The sequence below is a fragment of the Balaenoptera ricei genome, chromosome 13 (genome assembly GCF_028023285.1).
Source record: "Balaenoptera ricei isolate mBalRic1 chromosome 13, mBalRic1.hap2, whole genome shotgun sequence".
In the NCBI taxonomy this organism is placed as follows: domain Eukaryota; kingdom Metazoa; phylum Chordata; class Mammalia; order Artiodactyla; family Balaenopteridae; genus Balaenoptera; species Balaenoptera ricei.
The window spans coordinates 10,194,300-10,213,350 of NC_082651.1; the positions used below are offsets into that span (position 1 = coordinate 10,194,300).

Consider the following 19,051-nt stretch of genomic DNA (forward strand, 5'->3'; position numbering starts at 1 on the left):
AAATTGGAAGGGGGGAGGTTGTTCTTCACTTGGGCCAAGTTCACACCAGCTGGAAGGAATGGGGTCAAAAAAAGGACTTAATCTGCATTTCTGTTGCCAGAAAGAGCAGCTCTGACTGGATCACAGAGGCCCCACCTCTTACAAAAGCAGATGTAGGACCAGTTTTTAATTATAACAAGGGGTGAGGGAGACAGTTGCCGCGTGAGGCCTGGCCCCACCCGGCAGCATTCAGGGACAGCTCGGAGCCCCGGCGCCCCCTAGCGGGGGCTGAGGATCATGTGACACAGGGGCTGAACCTCTGGCAGGCTGCTGGGGGCCAGAACCCTTCTGGTGGAAAAGCCAGGTCAGAACAAACTGAATGTTTTTGTGCAGATGCTGCAAATCCAAAATGGGTCACCTGGCGCCGTGTCAGCGTGGGGCCTGGCCGGGGCTGGGGCTCAGAGGGATCCGAGGGTGCTTCTTATTTACAGTGTTTGTGTGTGTGTGTGTGTGTGTGTGTGTGTGTGTGTGAAATGAAAGCAGTCTGGTGAACCAGGGGGCAGTACAGGACACCTCACACAGGAGAAAGGTGAATTGCCGCCCTTCCTCCTCCTCCCAGGACCCTTCTCTCACCCACTGATCCCCCTGCCCAGCCCCGTAGAGCTCTGTTTATTCTTTCAGGGAGGAACCTGAGCCCCACCTGGGAAGTCCTAGTATTCCTCTCTTCCTCTACATCCACCTCTTCTTGCCTCTCCTTCCCCCTCCTTCCCCCTCCCTCTGGGCCAAGATCTGTTGTTCCCAAGTCGGTTGGGGCCCCACTGCACTGCGTGAAAGAGGTTAGAAGAGGACTGTTTGCAGAGGGTGCACAGGGTTTAGGGAGCCCCAGGGGATGGTGAGGACCAAGGACGGCCATGGTGGGATGCTCTGACCACCTGGGCCAGGCGGTGTTGGCACTTGGTGACCACTGTAGCAGCAGGAGGCGCTGTGCCGGGGCCAGAGCCTGGCAGGGGTGGGGAGGGCCCCTGCTTCCCCAACCTCTCTCCCCTCCCACCCTCCTCTCTGCCTGGCTGGCAACCAGAGGGCAAGGGAGTCCCTGGATGTGGGCCATGAAGGTTAGTGCTCCCCAAGCAGAGAGAGCGGGGAGAGGGGTGGAGGGTGGACCTGGGGGACCAGGCAGGGAGTGACCAGCATGATTCTCCGCCTGGGACAATCCCTGCTCAGATGGGTCAATCACACTGTCACCGACATTTTCAGCTCCTTGCTCCCTTGCCCACTGATCTCAACACTAAATTTACCCAACCATGTTTTTTCTGCTTTCCTGCTTCCAAGGTGGCTAGCACTGCTGGAGAACGTCACACACTATGACAGGCTCGTGACTGTTGCCCTTGGCTGAGCCATTGTTATTGGGAGCTTGGCAGTTCTTTTGCTCACTGTTCTTTCTTTCTTTCTTTTTATTTATTTATTTTTGGCTGTGTTGGGTCTTTGTTGCTGCGCGCGGGCTTTCTCTAGTTGCGATGCGCAGGCTTCTCATTGCCGTGGCTTCTTTTGCCATGGAGCACGGTGCTCTAGGCACGCGGGCTTCAGTAGTTGTGGCATGTGCACTCAGTAGTTGTGGCTCGCAGGCTCTAGAGCGCAGGCTCAGTAGTTGTGGCGCACAGGCTTAGTTGCTCTGCGGCATGTGGGATCTTCCCAGACTGGGGCTCGAACCCATGTCCCCTGCATTGGCAGGCAGATTCTTAACCACTGCGCCACCAGGGAAGCCCTTGCTCACTGTTCCTAAGCCCTAGCCCTACCCACTTGTATTTTACTCAGCCTCCCTTCCCTCCTCTTCCTCTTCGACCCTCCTCTTCCCCTCCCTTCCTTCCTTCTCTCTGGTCTTGGAGGAACTGGGTCGCCCCTCCCCAGGGCTGCTCCTTCACCTGCCGGGCTCTTCCTCCTCTCCCTGCATCAGGCACCTTCTCTTGGCCTTCAAGCATGCTGAGACATGAGTCTTTCCTCCGCACAGCACCTCTCTGTCCTCAATCTGTCTTCTCGTTCCAGACTTCTTGCAAGAGTTGATCCCTCCCTGAGTCTACATCTTCAGCAACCACTTACACGTGGTCTCACCCAGCCGGCCTTCTGACCACACTGTGCCCTGAAATTCTGTCCTCCTATTTGCCAACCCCCAGACTCCTTTTACAACCTCGTTTTCTTAGATACCTTCCCAATGTTAACCGCCTCCTCCTTGCCTCCCCCAAACTAAACTTCATCGACCTTGCCTTTCAGCATCTCTTCTTGGGTCTTCTCCCTCTGCTGGAGGCTGGATCTCAGCTGCCATTTCCTTCACTCAAGCCCCACCAGAGCCCTCTTCCCGCTCCCAGCCCACTCTCTCCAACTAAGCTGCCCAACCGCGTCTGCACCTCGTGGTTCTTTAGGGACTGCAGAATCAAGTTATCCAAACTCACCATCTTTCCCCTCCAAGCGTCCTCCACCTCTTCCCTGCTTACAAACCTTCCGTGACTCCCCCTCTCCCAGAGAATGAAGGCCAAATACCCTGACAAGTCTTTAAATCCTGCCTCTGCTGCCCTTGCCCTTGGCTTTCCAACCACAACTTATTCTTTGCTGTTTTACCAAAGGCCTCTCTGCTTTTTCCCTTTAGGGATTTTAGGACCAGTCCTGACACCTGCCTCCCAGGGTGGAGAGTTCTTTGTTCCCCCATTGTGTTTTCTCATAGCACTTTAGACAAATCTAAGGAGCTGGGTTTGAATCCAGTGTCTTCTTTATTAGCTCTGTGACCTTGGCCAAGTAGCTTAATCTCTCTGAACCTCTGTAAAATGGTAACCTGTAACCTCAGTCCAGAAATAACCCTACACATTAATGGTCAATTGATTTTCAACAAGGGTGCAAAGACAATGGGGGAAAGAATAGTTTTTTCCACAAATAGGAAATGTCCAGAATAGGCAAATTCGTAGAGACAGAAAGTAGATTAGTGGTTGCCAGGAGCTGGGGGAAAAGGGGAATGGGAGTGATTGCTAATGGGTACTGATTTTTCTATTGAGAATGTTCTGGAATTAGTGATAATGATTGCCAAACCTAGTGCATATACTAGAAACCACTGAATTGTACACTTTAAAAGGATGACTTATGGTATATGAATTATACCTCAATTTTTAGAAATCAAGCACAAAAAAAAAAAGAAAGAAAGGTCCACTTCACAGGGTAGTTGTGAGGGTCAAATGAGGCAACATATGGGAAATGGCTGTGTTGCCTTTGATGCTGAGAGAGTGGCTGTGTATCCACCTTTCTCTCCCACTAGAGTATGAGCTCCCCCTGGGCAGGACCTGCTGGACCACATTCATTTTGTTCCTCTCCTTATCCAAGTACCTAGCATGGAGTCCAGCATGTAGTAAGTATTCAACAAATCCCAGTTGTCTCCATAAAAGACAGCTATACTGCTTTTGTTTTTTAAATTTTTAAATTTTATTTATTTATTTATTTTGGTGGGTGCTGTGGTGTGCGGCTTGCGGGATTTTAATTCCCTGACCAGGTCTGGAATCGAATCTTGACACCGCCCCCTTCTGTCCGTGTGCCTTTGGCAAGTGGCCCTTTCCCCCCGGGGCCTTGGTGTCCTCATCTGTAAAATGGACACCATCGTGCCCGGATGAGGATTCAGCGATTTACTGAATTTACTGAGGGTCAGCGTGGGGAGGCAAGCCGTTGCTGGCGGCAGCCAGGGCTGGTGCGGGGAGCGCGCCTGCAAAGCCGCCTGCACCCTCGCGGGGGCGCGCACGTGGTGCGCACGTGGACGGAGCTGCGCATGCGGCCCGGAGGCTGGGCGGGCAGGGAGCAGCGGTCACGGAAGCTGTGACTAGAGGTCGGTGGCCTGATGAGGTCGGCCTTGAGGCGCGGAGAGGCCCCCGCGGTCCAGGAGGTAGGGACCCGCGCCTGTCCCCGGCCGGCCCGCCGGTCCCCCGTCCTCCACCCCCACCATCCTGGAGGCCTGTGCCCGCTCCCTTTCCCCGCTAGCCGGCCCTGTCCCCTGCTACCCTCCCGGGCCTCCTGAGCCCTGCCCTGCCCGCCCTTCGTGGCGAGGGCTCCCTGTGCCGGCCTCCTCCCGAAACTCAGGGGGTAGGCTGGCCAGCTCCGTTTTACAGGTGAGGAAACTGAGGCTGAAGATCCTCGAGAGGCGCATGGTGGCCACACAGTAACTTCCCCCCTGGGACTCTGGTCAGTCCCAAGCCCCGTGTCGGTCAGCTCTCCTCCCGTCTTGCACTTTCATGGATTTCTTTGTTCTACGTGTGCATTTGCGTTTGACTCTGATCTGAGCACAGGGATGGCCCCGAAGAAGACAGGCCAGGCCCTCCTCTCCCCGGGTGGCACAGTCACCAAGGCATGGTTCGCTTTGTTGGAGTGGAGATTTCTTCAAGCTAATTTGAAATTGGTTTGTGTTTTGATTGATTTGGTGGTTTGTTGTTGTTGTTTGCACGTTTGTTTTTCATGTTCCCCAGGGCACAAAGGGTCGCTGTCGTTTTCCTTTCCAGAAAGGCTGTCTGTTCCCAGCCCCTGCCCAGTCTGATGGATGTGTGGTTTATGATACTGGAGACTGTTTGGCTTTTCTTTGTGGATAAAACTCATCTCATTTCATCTTTAAAGTTGTGAGCTGAGTCCTTGCTGACCAGAGCCTCTGCCCTCACTAACATTCCTGAGCTATTAAATATTTGTTTAAAGGGACAGACATAAAGCATGGTGTTAGGAATAAGGCTTCTTGAAGAAATGGTCTTCATAAAAGCACAATAGTTGTAATATTCTGAGTTAATCTTGGATCTTAATGTATCGAGGCTCAAAGCACTATGGAGTCCGTAATTATTTGGCCTGGTGGTCACACTTTAAGACAGATTATTTTATTTTTCTTGTAGCCTGGAAAGTAGAAGAACAAAAAAGTGAAGTGATGTGTTGAAATCAAATGGGAGACTGTGATGAAGAATGGGAGAGGCTGGGGACGGAGGCTGAACATTAAAGGCTTTGGACTTGGGTTTGCAGGGCTTGGGGTCCTGCAGTGGGGTACGTTTGACAGATGGAGCCCCAGTCCCTGGGCTGCACTGGGGAGGTGGGAACATGGCCGGACCAGGGAGCCGTGCTCTAAGATGGTCTCCTTAATGTGGAAAGAACTGAGTGAGATTGAGGAGGAACAGGCCCTGGATGGTTGGGTGTTGTGGGCTTGCGGGGGAGACAGCGGAAGGAGAAGTAAAGTTTAGACAATAAGTGTGTCTCCCCATTTGACTGCAGCAGGGCCTTGACATCATCGCTTTTGTCCCCTCCTGTGTTCCCGTCTCGACACCTAGCACACAGTGCTCAGAGCCTGTCAGACTAACCAGAATTATTGTTTTTAATTGATTCTAGGATGCATCTTTGTTCACATTTTAACAGCTCGATGTTGAGCTGGGTCCCACAGTGGATGGTGTCTTCCTTTGTGCCGTCGTTCATTCGGCAGCTTTTTGTCTTAGTTGCACAGAAAGTCACAGTGCTCTTAAAACCTTAGCTCTGATGAATTGCAGGTTTCAGAGTTGGAGACTCAGGCAGAAAAGATGACCTGTTATCAGACTGTGTTCTTCTACTGTGGTTCATTTCTTCTTCTTTGAAAATGCTAATGTTTTCAAGGAACTCGAGGGAGGGGGTGGGTAAAAGCCAAGAACAACAGGTACAAGTAAGAAAAATGTATTACTTTGTGGGTTGGAGAGGGAAGAAACAGCTGGTGGATGTGTCTCCTTTGCAGGGAAAATTGGACTGCTGTATAACCACGGGCAGAGCAATACCTTTGAGGGACACGTGCTTTACGGCAGCCCTAGCCCATAAGCCTGCTCATGACCAGCCAATCTGAACACACCTTTTCATACAGTGGGGCCCCGGCTCCATCATCCACTGGAGTCTTGGTGACCCCGGGTCTGTCTCTTAGCAGACACCTCCCACTGCTGCAAGTTCAAGGGCAGAGGCCCTATCTTCCCCTTCCTTGGTATCCCAGGGCTCAGCACAAGGCCTGACACATCAGAGATGCTAAATTGGGTTTTGCTGAGCAGAACTGTACTGGACAAGTTGCGGCAAGTTGTCTTCCTAGTGCCTAGGTCAGTCTTCATCTCGTAGGAATCATGTTCTGGGTCAAGGTTCCGTTCACGGCCCTCAATCCTCCCTGCAACTGCTTCGTGAGTTACTGGTTTTGTGAGCTAACCTGGAGACTTTCTCTCTAGCCCCCATCTCTCTTATTTCTAACTCTTGGCTTTCAGAATGAGCTTTTGGGACTTAGTCCTCTTATAAATTAGAACGTGTTTCTGTGTCAGCTCACTTGGTGACATTGCTCCCAGGGAGCCTGACTGGTTAAGCTGCAACATAGCAGGATCCCAGCTGGTGCAGCAGGTTGTCTGTGCTGGGTTTGGTGTTTAAACAGGTGAGCAGGTCGCAGCCTGGGGAGAGCTACAGAGGTGAGAATCTCCTAGAAACACAGTCTGAAGTTCGCCTTCTGCTTTGTCTCCAGAGAAGACATGAGCAGGACCCTGGGGACCTCAGGATCAGCCAGCCTTGACGCCTGCTCCCCGTCCCTGCCCTGGCTGACCTTATATGCTCCTTCTAGAATGAGATGCTTTGAGCATGCAAAACGTCTTTTCTCAGCCTGCATCAAGATTGTCTGCGGGTGGTTTGTACAGAATCAGAGACTTCTAGGAGAGTTGTTCTCTCTCTTCTTTGGCTGCCTCTCAGGCCTTCAGGGGAGGGTTACACTTTGCCCGAGAACGCAGCCACTGCCGGTGCCACCACCAGTTTGCCAGTTTTATTCTTTTAATCTTTGAAGGTGACTCTGGGGATGTTTTTGTGGTAAAAGTCTAATGATCTTCCAGGCTTCCATTTGATTTGTGAGAAGTACTGGTTATTACTGTAAGACTTTTGCAAAATTTGAAGTTATTAAAAACAAACAAAAACTAGTTTTCAACCATTCGCATAAAAATTGTTTCAGGCAAGAATCATCAGTGGATGCTAAAACTAGGAAATGAAAGTATGATGAGAAACAGGATGTTTACATGGTCTCAAAGCATCTTCCCATAAGATGTTAATTAATTACAAAGGGAAAATCATAATATTATGGTGGAGAAACCTGGCAGATACCACCTTCACCAAGTGATGAAAGTTAGCAACGTCAGTAATGGGACAAATTGACATCTGTGCCTTCGAATATGAGGCTCTGAGAAGGACTCAGCACCACATCTGTGTGTTCCTGCCCAAAACATACAACCTGAACCCAATTGTGAGGAAACATCACACAAACCCAAATGTACAGAGTCTACCAAGTAACTAGCCAATACTCTTCAACAGTGTCAAGATCACATATTTACACACACACACACACACACACACACACATACACGCACGCACATACATATTAGAGAGAGGTAATGATAAAGCAAGTATAATGAAATGTTAACATTTGAGAAATTTAGATGAAGGGCATGTGGAATTCTTTGTGTTATTTTTGTAATGTTTGGTAAGTCTGAAATTATTTCAAAATAAAAAATAGAGAAGACTGTTTTTCACAGTTCTTTCCAAGAAGAATTATAGATGTGGGAACTATAGATGTATTATAGATAAAATATGCTATATGTTTTTGGCAGGGAGAGCTTGACAAATCTAAATGTTTTTCATAGTGTGGTAGCATCAAAGTTTTGTGTATCCTGGTAGATATCTGACATAAAAGAGTGTTTATGTCCTTCAAAAGCATGTACAAGAATATTCATAGCAACTTTATTATTCATAATACCTTGAAATAAGAAACAACCTAATCGTCTCTCAAAAGGAGAGTGGGTAAAGAAGTTGTGATGGGGACTTCCCTGATGGTCCAGTGGATAAGACTCTGCACTCCCAATGCAGGGGGGCGCAGGTTTGATCCCTGGTTGAGGAACTAGATCCCACATGCATGCCGCAACTAAGAGTCTGCATGCCGCAACTAAGAAGCCCACATGCCACAACGAAGATCCCATGTGCCGCAACTAAGACCCGGTGCAGCCAAGATAAATAATAAATAAATAAGTAAATACTAAAAAAAGAAGTTGTGATGTATTTATATGATGGAAGAATACTATACAATAATGAAAATGAATGAACAGCTGCAACATGCAACAACATGGATGAATCTCAATGTTAATCAACATTAATGTTGAGCAAAATATAATCAGACCCAGAAGAGTACAAAATGTATGATTCTGTGTATCTAAAGTTCCAAAACAGGCAAAATAATTGATGGTGATAGAGGCAACGTATTGTTATCTTTGGGGTTATTGACTGAAGGAGGTATGAGAGATCCTTCTAGGGTGTGAGAAATGTTCAATATTTTGATCTAGGTGGTAGTTACATATATGTATATAAATTCATCAAGCTCAATACTTAAGATTTGTGCACCTTATCTAAGTTATACACCAATAACAATTTAAATGTATCTTATGTGGATTATAGATCCAAATATGAATTGTAAATAACAGAAATTCTAAAAGTTGACATATGAGGATATGTTTGTGACTTTGAGATAGGGGAAAATTTCTTAAGCAGGATGCAGAATGTGCTAATTATAGAAGACACTGTTGATAAATTAGTCTACATTAAACTTACAAACTTCTTTTAAACACACCATTAAGAGAGTGAAAAGACAAGCCATCTAGTGGGAGACAATATTTGCAGCACATATAACTGACAGAGGGTTCGCCTTGAGAATATATGAAGAATGCCTCCAGATGAAGAAATTTTGAAAAGGACAACTCAATAGAAAAATGGACAACAGGCACTTTATAAAAGAAGATATCCGGGAGGACAATGCAATAGGAAAATTTGCTCAATCTCATTATAATTGGGGAAGTACAAATTGAACAATGCAATGAGAAACTAGTACATACGTCCTAGGATGGTAAACATTGAAAAGACTGACATTCTCAAGTGTTGGCAAGGGTAGAATGAGGGGAACTGATAAATGGCTGATAGGAGGGTAAATTCATTCTGCCACTTTGAAATCGTTTGGCCTTTGCTACCACAAATGGACATAACTATTTCGTGACCCACCAATTCGACCCCTAGGTGCGTTCCCAACAGAAATGCATGTGACTGGGTGTGTGGGTACGTGGCTGTGTGTGTACAAAAGGCAAGTATAACAATGTTCATGAAAGCATTATTCATAGTCAGAAACTGGAAACAACAAAGATATCCATCAATAGTAGAAGAGTTGATCCTGTATTCATACAAGAGAACACTACAGAGCAATGAAAACGAACATGCACAAACATAACCCTGAACAAAAGAAGCCAGACACAGAAGAATCCGTACTGTGTGATTCATTTACGCATTATTCAAAAAACAGGCGAAACAAATCTATGGTATTAAGTACTACCTTTTGAGCAGAGGGTAGGGGTCCTGACCGGGAAGGAGTGTGAGGAGGGCTCTGGGGTGCTGGTATATGCTATTGTTTGGACTTAGGTCATGGTTACCTGGGTGTGTTCACTTGGTGAAAATTCATCAAGCTGTATTCTTACCCTGGTTCCCTTTTCTGCATGTATATTGTCCTTTAAAGTTGATTAATTTGATTTGTACCTGGTGTAGTGATCTTTGGTATATTGTACGTCACAATGGGCTGAACTGTGTCTCCCCCGCAGATTCTTGCGGCGAAGCCCTTACCCTCAATGTGATGGTATTTGGAGATGGGGCCTTGGGAGGTAATTAGGGTTAGGTTAGGTCATGAGGGTGGGGCCCATGCCGGGATTAACATCCTTAGAAGAGAAAGAGACCAGAGCGCACACACAGGCTCGCTTTCTACCCACCCCCATCCTGTGAGTGCACAAAAGAAAGATCGAGAGAGATGGCAGCCTCCCGTGAGGCACAAGAAAAGGCCTCACAATATAACCTACCAGCCAGCACCTGGATCTGGGACTTCCAGCCTTCAGAGCTGTGAGAAATAAATCTGTGGTTTAAGCACCCCCCAGCCTATGGTATTTTGTTAAAGCAGCCCAAGCCGACATATAAGTGTACAATAGCATCGACTAGTTTTCTGAGCTTCCTTCTGAGCTGGGCCCTGGGCTAGGCGCTGGGGTAGGGAGATAAGACTCCGTCTGTGCACTCAGGTGACGCAGGAAGAGCTGGGACTCCCCAGTGTGGTGATGAGGGTGCAGAGGAGGGGCTGAGAGACTGTGCAGCTTCCTCACTCAGCAAGGACAGCCACCCCTCTAGCCCACCTCACCATGCTCCCGCCCTGCGCCCTGCGCTCCATCTGAGCCCTGAACTGCTGAGCTGTCAGGGACCAGAGCGTGCTGCTTGTCATGATCTTGAAATTGGAACAGCAAAAGCCATCGACTCTGGACTGGAACAAAGGCTGTGCTGTTTTTCCTAAACGTAGTGGGCTCCGCATTGTTAGGAAGACACAGAAAGCACTTGTGCTCAGAAAAGAAACCGATTTAAAAAGGAGAACATAGCCTCTCCTCCCACCCCCTCACCCCTCCCACCCCGTTGCACGCAGCTTTTTCTGCATGGATTTGGTCTCATTATATCAGCGGTTTCTGATTCTTTTTATATTTTATCATCTCCGTGGACTTCTGCTCACCAAAGCATTTGCTTGGTTTAGGCAAATGTTCTAGACTCAGCTTTGCACTAAGAACCTCAAATAAAAGTGTTTTTAAAAAGAGTAGCTGTAATCGCCCCCAAAATTCCCAGAAGGCGTTATCATTCACATAGAATATTTCTGGAAGATTTTAGTGATACTTTTTATTCTTTGGTCTTCTTTTCCTTCTTGCTTCTTGATCAGCATCTACAGTGTGAACAGCTTTGACCTTGTTTCCCAGCTTCCTGTTACTGAAGTCCTCTGCCCTCTCAGAATCTTCAACTTCATCGACAGCGGTGACCTTTAGTTTTACTCTCCTTGTACTTACTTTCTTTTTAAAAGAAGTTTTATTGAGATAAAATTCACATACCACACAACTCACCCATTTAAAGAGTATAGTTCATAGAGCTGTGCAGCCATCGCCGAAGTCAATTTTAGAAGTTTTCGTCACCCCAAAAGAAACCCAGCGTCCCTGAGCTCTCACCCCGACTTCCCTCCTCTCTCTCAGCCCTAAGCAACTATGAATCTGCTTTGTGTCTCTATGACTTGGCTATTCTGGCCATTTCATATAAATGGAACCCACAATATGTGCTCTTATGAGTCTGGCTTCTTTGCTTGGTATAATGTTTTTGAGGTTCATCCATGTCATGGCGCGTCTCAGTACTTCATTCCTTTTTATGGCTAACAATATCCATGATATGGATATTGCACATTTTGTTTATCCACTCAGTGACTGATGGGCACTTTGGTTGTTTCCACTTTTTGGCTGTTGTGAATAATGCTGCTGTGGACATTCGTGTGCGAGATGTTGTGTGGACAAATGTTTTCATTTCTCTCGTGTACATACCTAGGGATGCTTTTGTTGGGTCATATGGTACCTCTGTGTTTAATCATTTGAGGAACTTCCAGGCTCTTTTCCAAAGCCCTTTTCTGTGTATTATCAGTAAGCAAAGGGAATATTTTATTGCTCTTTGACTTTTGCAGAATTTTGAAATTTTACTCCTGACCAACTTTGCAGTTTGTCTGTTAAAATGCTTCCACGAAAAAGCTGGAGGTGCCATCAGCATGCTTCGACCTTCGCTCCACGTATGTCTCATCCTCTGCGAGCACTGCTGGGGGGATCCGGGTCTTAGTCCCCAGTTTTCTCAGGAATGGAGACATTTTCCACCAGATGCATTGTTATTTGTGGACCAAACAGCTTTTCAGATATTCTGGCTATAAGAGCAATTTTTTTTTTTTTTTTTTTTTTTTTTTTGCTGATGTTTACCTGTCATCTCACATATTAAACCATTGAGAGTTCAGATAGAAGATTGCTCACAATTTTTGTTTGCCTGAGCTGATGTCTGGGTTGTCCACTGTGATCATGCTGATGTCATGGCCATATTGGCAGTAAAATGACGTCCGAATCAAGAACGTGGGAAAGACCTGGGACTTTCAGTATCATCCTTTCTGATACACATCAAGAATTTTCAGCATTTTTAGAGGCCTCTACTACCAGCCTCCACCTTCCACAGAGCTCAAATGCACATAATAATGTGCTGCCAAATGCACATAATAATGGGCTAAATTGTGATCCCCTAAAATTCATATGTTGAAATCCTAACCCCCAGCACCTCACAATGTGACTGTATTTGGAGATAAGGTCTTTAAAGAGGTCATTAAGGTTAAATGAGGTCATTGAGAGTGGGCCCTAATCCAATATGATTGGGGTCCTTAGAAGAAGAAGAGCTTAGGACACAGGCATACAGAGGAGAAACCATGTGGATGACACAGGGAGGAGAGAGCCATGTGCAAGCCAAGGAGACAGGTTAAGAAGAAACCAACCCTGCTGACACCTTGATCTTTGACATGTAGCCTCACAGAATTGTGAAATAAATGTCTTTTATTTGAGGCCCCAGTCTGTGATACTTGTTACAGCAGCCCAAGCTGACTAATACATGCACCTTGATGCTCCTTCACCCTGACACCCTGCCTGCTCTCCTGTCCTGCGGGCCTGATGGACAACTGCTCTCCTACCTCCCAGACTGTATCCTCTGCTTGGCTCATCCTGAAGCCTCCATTCTGGCTCCCTTTCCACTGGGCACCACCCTGGTCCTTCTTGTTTCCCCAGGGCCAAAGGGGCCTGCTAGGTAGAAGGCACACCATGGCCCAAGTATCACCTCACAGCGGGAGGAAAAAATGCCACCGGGGGGCTCCTATCAAGACTTGAACTCCCGCTGCTCCCACTTCTCCTTTACAAGGGGAAGTTCAGTGATTTCTTAGCACTTGCCAGAGTCCCCATTGAGGGCAGAACTGGGAAGGCCAACAGTGGACACTTTATATACTGAGATGGCTTAGATTATCCCAGAAGCATTTTCATTTCATTTAACAGAATTTGTATGTTGTGTTTTCCTCCAGATGATTTCTAATGTGGAAATAATTTTATATGTTGAAAAGTCTCAATATTTGCTAAGTAGAAGCTGGTGTTATTTGTTAAGTTAGGTTTATGGAGGTATAATTTACATCCAGTAAAATTTACCCTTTCTAGATGTGCAGGTCAGTGAGCTTTGACAATGGTATGTAGTTTTTGAGGAACCACCACCACCACCACAGTCAAGATAGAGAATATTTTCATCACCTTCTAAAGATGCCTCACGTGTGTACCTTTGCCCAGCAATGGCTTCTGAGCAGAGGAGGTTACACAACTGAGTTGATGCTTAGGAAGGTTGAATCAGAAGCAATTTTCAGGAAGGACTGGAAGGAAGAGTGATTATTTTTTAAGGCAGAAAAACTAGAAAAAAATCCCACTGGCAAGTGGGAGGATGGGCAATCCTGGGCAACACCTCCTGAAGGCCCAAAGGAGGGCAGGATGTCAGAACCAGGACAGGATGATTTTTAGTGCCATCCTTATCTCACTGGTCCCCTAAAGTCTTCTGATGCTGCCCTCCAGTGCTTAGATAGGCACAAATTTAGAACATTTTATTATTTAAACAATTTTGCAAAAATTACAACCATAACTCCTTCACTTAATATGGTTATTTCATATTTCTGTAATTTTTTTCTTTTTTTTGTAAGTATTTTTTTTTAATTTATTTTTAGCTGCATTGGGTGTTCGTTGCTGCGCGCGGGCTTTCTCTAGTTGCAGCGAGTGGGGGCTACTCTTCTTTGCGGTGCGCGGGCTTCTCATTGCGGTGGCTTCTCTTGTTGCAGAGCACGGGATCTAGGCTCACGGGCTTCAGTAGTTGTGGCACGTGGGGTCAGTAGTTGTGGCTCACGGGCTCTAGAGCGCAGGCTCAGTAGTTGTGGTGCACGGGCTTAGTTGCTCCGCGGCATGTGGGATCTTCCCGCATGTGGGATCTTCCCAGACCAGGGCTCGAACCTGTGTCCCCTGCATTGGCAGGGGGATTCTTAACCACTGCGCCACCAGGGAAGTTCTGTTTTTTTTCTTTTTAATTCATGATTTCTACCAAGTTGTGTTGACCTCTACTTACTTGACATTATTTTGCATACACTTTTCCCCTATGTATAATTTGTATATTTATTTATCTTTTATTGTGGTAAAATATACATAAGACTTACACCATTTTAGAGTGTATAATACAGTGGCATTTGGTACATTCACGGTATTGTGCAAGCGTTTAGCACTGTCTAGTTCTAGAGCATTTTCATCATCCAAAGAGGAAAGCTTACACATTAAGCAGTCACTCCTCATTCCTCCTCCCCTCCCCCCACCTCCCACAGCACCTGGCAACCACTAGTCTACTTTCTGTCTCTGTGGATTTGCCTACTCTGGGCATTTCATATATAGAGAACTATATATATGATTCGTTTGTGTCTGGCTTCTTTCACTTAGCATAACGTTTTTGAGGTTTATCCATTGTTATAGCGTGTATCAGTGCTTCATTCCTTGTTGTGGCTCAATAATATTCCATTGTGTGGATATACCACATTTTGTTTATCCATTCAGTAGTTGATAAGCATTTGCATTATTTCCACCTTTTGGCTATGTGAAGAGTGCTACTGGGAACATTCATGTGCAAGGATTTGTCTGAGAATCTATTTTCACTTCTTTCGGGTATATACTTAAGAGTGGAATTCCTGCGTCATTTGAGGAACTGCCAACCTGTCTTCCACAGTGGCTGTATCATTTTACATTCACAACAGCAATGTATGAGGGTTCCAATTTCTCCAGTCCTCACCAACACTAGTTATTTTTTGTTGTTGTTTTTGTTTTTGATGATAGACATCCCGATGGGTGTGAAGTAGCATTTCATTGTGGTTTTGATTCGCACTTCCCTAATAAAGTGACTGTTAACATTGAGCATCTTCTCATGTGCTGGTTGGCCCTTTGTGTATCCTCTTTTGAAAATGCCTATTCAAGTCTTTTGCTTATTTTTTAATTGGATTTTTTACCTTTTTGTTGCTAAGTTGTAAGAGTTCTTCGTATATTCTGGATCCTAGACCCTAATCAAATAAATGATTTGCAAATATTTTGTCACATTCTGTAGGTTGTCCTTTTATTTTCTTGACAATATCCTTTGAAGTGCAAAATTTTAAATTTTGATGAAATCCTATTTATCTATTTTTTCTTTCGTTGCCTGTGCTGTTGGTGTCATATCTTAAGAAACCATTGCCAAATCTGAAGCCATGAAGATTTACCCCTATGTTTTCCTCTGAGTCATATGGTTTTAGTGCTTCTGTTTAGGTTTTTCATCTATTTTGAATTAATTATTGTGTATAGTGTCTGGTGAGACAAGGGTCCAGTGTCATTCTTTTGCATGTGGATGTCCAGTTGCCTAGCACCATTTGTTGAAAAGACTCTTCTTTCTCCATTGAATGTTCTTGGCATCTTTATTGAAAATCAGTTGACCATAGATGTATGTGTTTATTTCTGGAACTCAGTTCTACTCCTTTGGTAAATATATATATAGATAGATAGATAGATAGATAGATAGATAGATAAAGAGTTTGTTTTACTTCTATGTATTTGTGAAATTCCTTCTGTCATTTATTTCTAGTTTCTATTGTGATAGGGAAAGATACTTTATATGAATTCAGTATTTTTAAATTTATTGAGACTTGTTTTCTGGCCTAACATATAATTTATCCTGAAGAAATTCTATGTGTATTTGCAAAGAATGCATATTGTGCTGTTGCAGGGTGAAGGGTTCTGTGTATGTCTGGTTATGTTTAGTTGGTTTATAGTGTTGCTCAAGTCCTCTATTTTCTTTTGATCTTCCATATAATTTCATTGTTGAAAGTAGGATATTGAAGCCTTCAGCTATTATTTTATAATTATTTCTCCCTTCGGCTCTGTCATTTTGCATCACATAGTTTGGAGCTCTGTTTTTAGGTGCATATATGTTTATAATTGTTATATATTCTTGATGACTGACCCTTATATCAATGTATAATGGCTTGCTTTGTCTCATAGTACTTTTTGACTTAACATCTATTTTTTCTGATGCTAATATAGCTACTCCAGGTCTCTTTGGGTTTCTATTTACATGGAGTACCTTTTTCATCCTTTCACTTTCAATCTATTTGTATCTTTAGATGTAAAGTGAATCTCTTGTAGACAGCATATAGTTGGATCATGTTTTTTTAGTCCATTTTGCCAGTATCTCCCTTTTGATTTGAGAATTTACTTCATTTATGTTTAAACTAATTACTGATAAGGAAGAATTTCTGCCATTTTACTATTTGTTTCTTATATATCTTAAATCTTTTTTTGTTTCTCAGTTCGTCCATTACTGCCTTCTTTTTTGTTTAACTGATTTTTTTGTAGTGTGTGATTTTGATCCCCTCCTCATTTACTTTTCTGTATATTTTGAAGTTATTTTGTTAGTAGTGACACTGGAGATTATAATTTATGTCTTAAATTTATTACAAACTTGCTTGAATTAATTTTGTGTTTAACTGATTTTTTTTAATGTGTGATTTTGATCCCCTCCTCATTTCCTTTTCTGTATATTTTAAAGTTATTTTGTTAGTAGTGACACTGGAGATTATAATTTATATCTTAAATTTATTACAGACTTGTTTGAATTAATACCAGCCTAGCTTCAATAGTATACAAAAACTCTGCTCCTATACAACTCCATCCCTTCTCTTCATGTTTTTTTGTTTTTCTTTTTTAAGATTTGGAGTTTTCCATACTCTAGTCCTTTTTATTTATTTATTTATTTATGGCTGTGTTGGGTCTTCGTTTCTGTGCAAGGGCTTTCTCTAGTTGCGGCAAGTGGGGGCCACTCTTCATCGCGGTGCCCGGGCCTCTCACTATCGCGGCCTCTCTTGTTGTGGAGCACAGGCTCCAGACGCGCAGGCTCAGTAGTTGTGGCTCACGGGCCTAGTTGCTCCGCGGCATGTGGGATCTTCCCAGACCAGGGCTCGAACCCGTGTCCCCTGCATTGGCAGGCAGATTCTCAACCACTGCACCACTAGGGAAGCCCCTCTTTATGTTTTTATTGGCACAGATTACATGTTTAAACATTGTGTGTTCATTAACATATATGTATATTTCTTTTTTCTTTTTTAAATGTTTTTCTTTTTTTACAATTGTATTAATATATAATTGATATATACCATTTTATAAGTCTAAAGTGTACAGAATAATGATTTGACTTACATACATCATGAAATGATTACCACAATAGGTTTGTATAATATTGTTTTATGCAGTATTTCGTACAGGTTTAAAAAATGTTGATGTCTTTACACTTGCCCATCATGTCCTTGAAATGAGAGGTCAGATCAAGCCTCCTTCACCTCAGCAACTTGATCTTTGTGGTACATGTGCTGAGTCCTTGGGGTGGAGCTGGAGGGAGAGTTCCTTCCTGGGCACCCAGGGGCCCAGGACCTCGTCTAGAGCACTTAGCTCTCTTCTGGAGGCTTGCCTCACCTGACAGGTGGTTCCTTCCAGGATAAAACGCCCAGTGGTGTGCAGATGGCCAGGCCCGAGAAGGCTGTGCTAGCCCGTCCTTGGAGAGATGGTAGGTGTAGCTCCCCTGTGCAGGTGGAGCCTTTCTGAGGTTTGGGGCCACGAGGGAGTGGAAAACCCACAGTTGAGGGACTCCCCTTGCATGCTGCCCACAGCAATCCCAAGCCACCCCTCTCCTCAGCCAGTGTGGCGCCGTGGCTGGGATGGTGGCAGGCAGGTGGGGACACTGCAGGACTCTGTCCCGTCCACAGGGGTTCAGGCAGCTGCCGCCAGGCCCATCCTCTTGCCCAACCTGAAGGGCAGCTGCCTCGACCACCCCCTGCACCAGGGGCTCCTGCACCCCTCGCGGCGCCTTTGCAGCCCCTCCTCTGCTCCAGCTCCCAAGTCGAAGAAGCCCAAGATGCAGGCCACCGGAGACATGTTCCCCAGCGACTGGAGCCCGCCGCCCGTGGAGTTCCTAAAGCGGAGGGCCGTGCCGGCTGACAGCGGGGCCCCAGCCCAGAGGCTGGCAGGCACGGCAGGGCCTCGGGGCCTGAGGAGACTGGCCCACCAGCTGCCCGAGGAGTCAAAGCAGGAGCCCCAGGACCCAGACCCCGTGCGGGGTCTGGCCTCACTGGAGGAGCCGTTCTGGAGCACGGCAGGCACCAGCCCAAAGGCTGCAGCGCCATGGGTGGACGCCCGCACCTCGGTAAGCCAGGAACTGCCCCTTGGCCTCCTCTCCTTGCCGCCCCTCTTCAGCCACCTCTCCTTAGTCACCCCCAAGCCACCCCTTTTTGGCCACTCCTCCTCAGCCACACCCCAACTGCCCTCCTTCAGCCACTTCGCCTTGACTGTCCCTCCTTGGCCACACACACCCCGCCACCTCTCCCCAGCCCCTGGGCCCTCGTGGCTGGGAGCTTGGGCCCCCAAGGCTGGGCTGCATCTCTCCCTTTATTTCTGCTCCTAACTCCTGCTAATAAAAATGCGTGGGGTGGTGCCGTATTTGATGCCGCCCCTGTGTGGGCCCTTCAAGGCTTTTGCAGCTGTGGTTGGGATTATGGGTCTGGGCGAGGTCAGGCACAAAGCCTCAGGCTAACTGTGGTCCAGCGACCTGGGATCCCTAAATGGAAACTTCAGTGATGAACTTTAAGCCGGGAATAAACTGGTTGCTGGGAAGACTGTGGGGACATTTGAGCCCATAGATCCGGGAAATTTATTCTAAGAATAGGACTTATTTATTTGTAATAGCTCAAGATTGCCAATAACCAAAATGCCAATCACTAGGGAACTAATAAATTATGTTCTAATCATAAATCAGAATACCATGGAAGTGGTTTTTTAAAAAAAAAAACAAACTACTATCTCTTTAGTATTGGTATGGAATGACCCTGAAGACATATTGTTAACTGAAAATCAGCAAAGTGCAGAATAGGGGGTGTAGCGTGCTACCACCTGTGTTGCTTGTCTGTGCGTACAGTACCTCAGAAAGCACAGCCAGTAAACACCTGTGGTCACCTGTTGGGGGGGACCTGGGCGGCTGGGGCTGGAGGTGAGCGAGTGAATGTATTGCCTATTCAGAAAAG

The 19,051-nt window shown here is 45.8% G+C and overlaps 1 protein-coding gene across 1 annotated transcript in view; it reads left to right on the forward strand.

The window, feature by feature from the left end:
- Positions 1–3,844: 3,844 nt before the first annotated feature.
- Positions 3,845–19,051, forward strand: part of FAM178B (family with sequence similarity 178 member B) — a 98,232-nt gene continuing 83,025 nt past the window's right edge. The window contains 4 exon segments of the mRNA XM_059943479.1: positions 3,845–3,889; positions 3,985–4,086; positions 17,472–17,541; positions 17,741–18,159. Coding sequence (XP_059799462.1) covers positions 3,845–3,889; positions 3,985–4,086; positions 17,472–17,541; positions 17,741–18,159 — 636 coding nt within the window.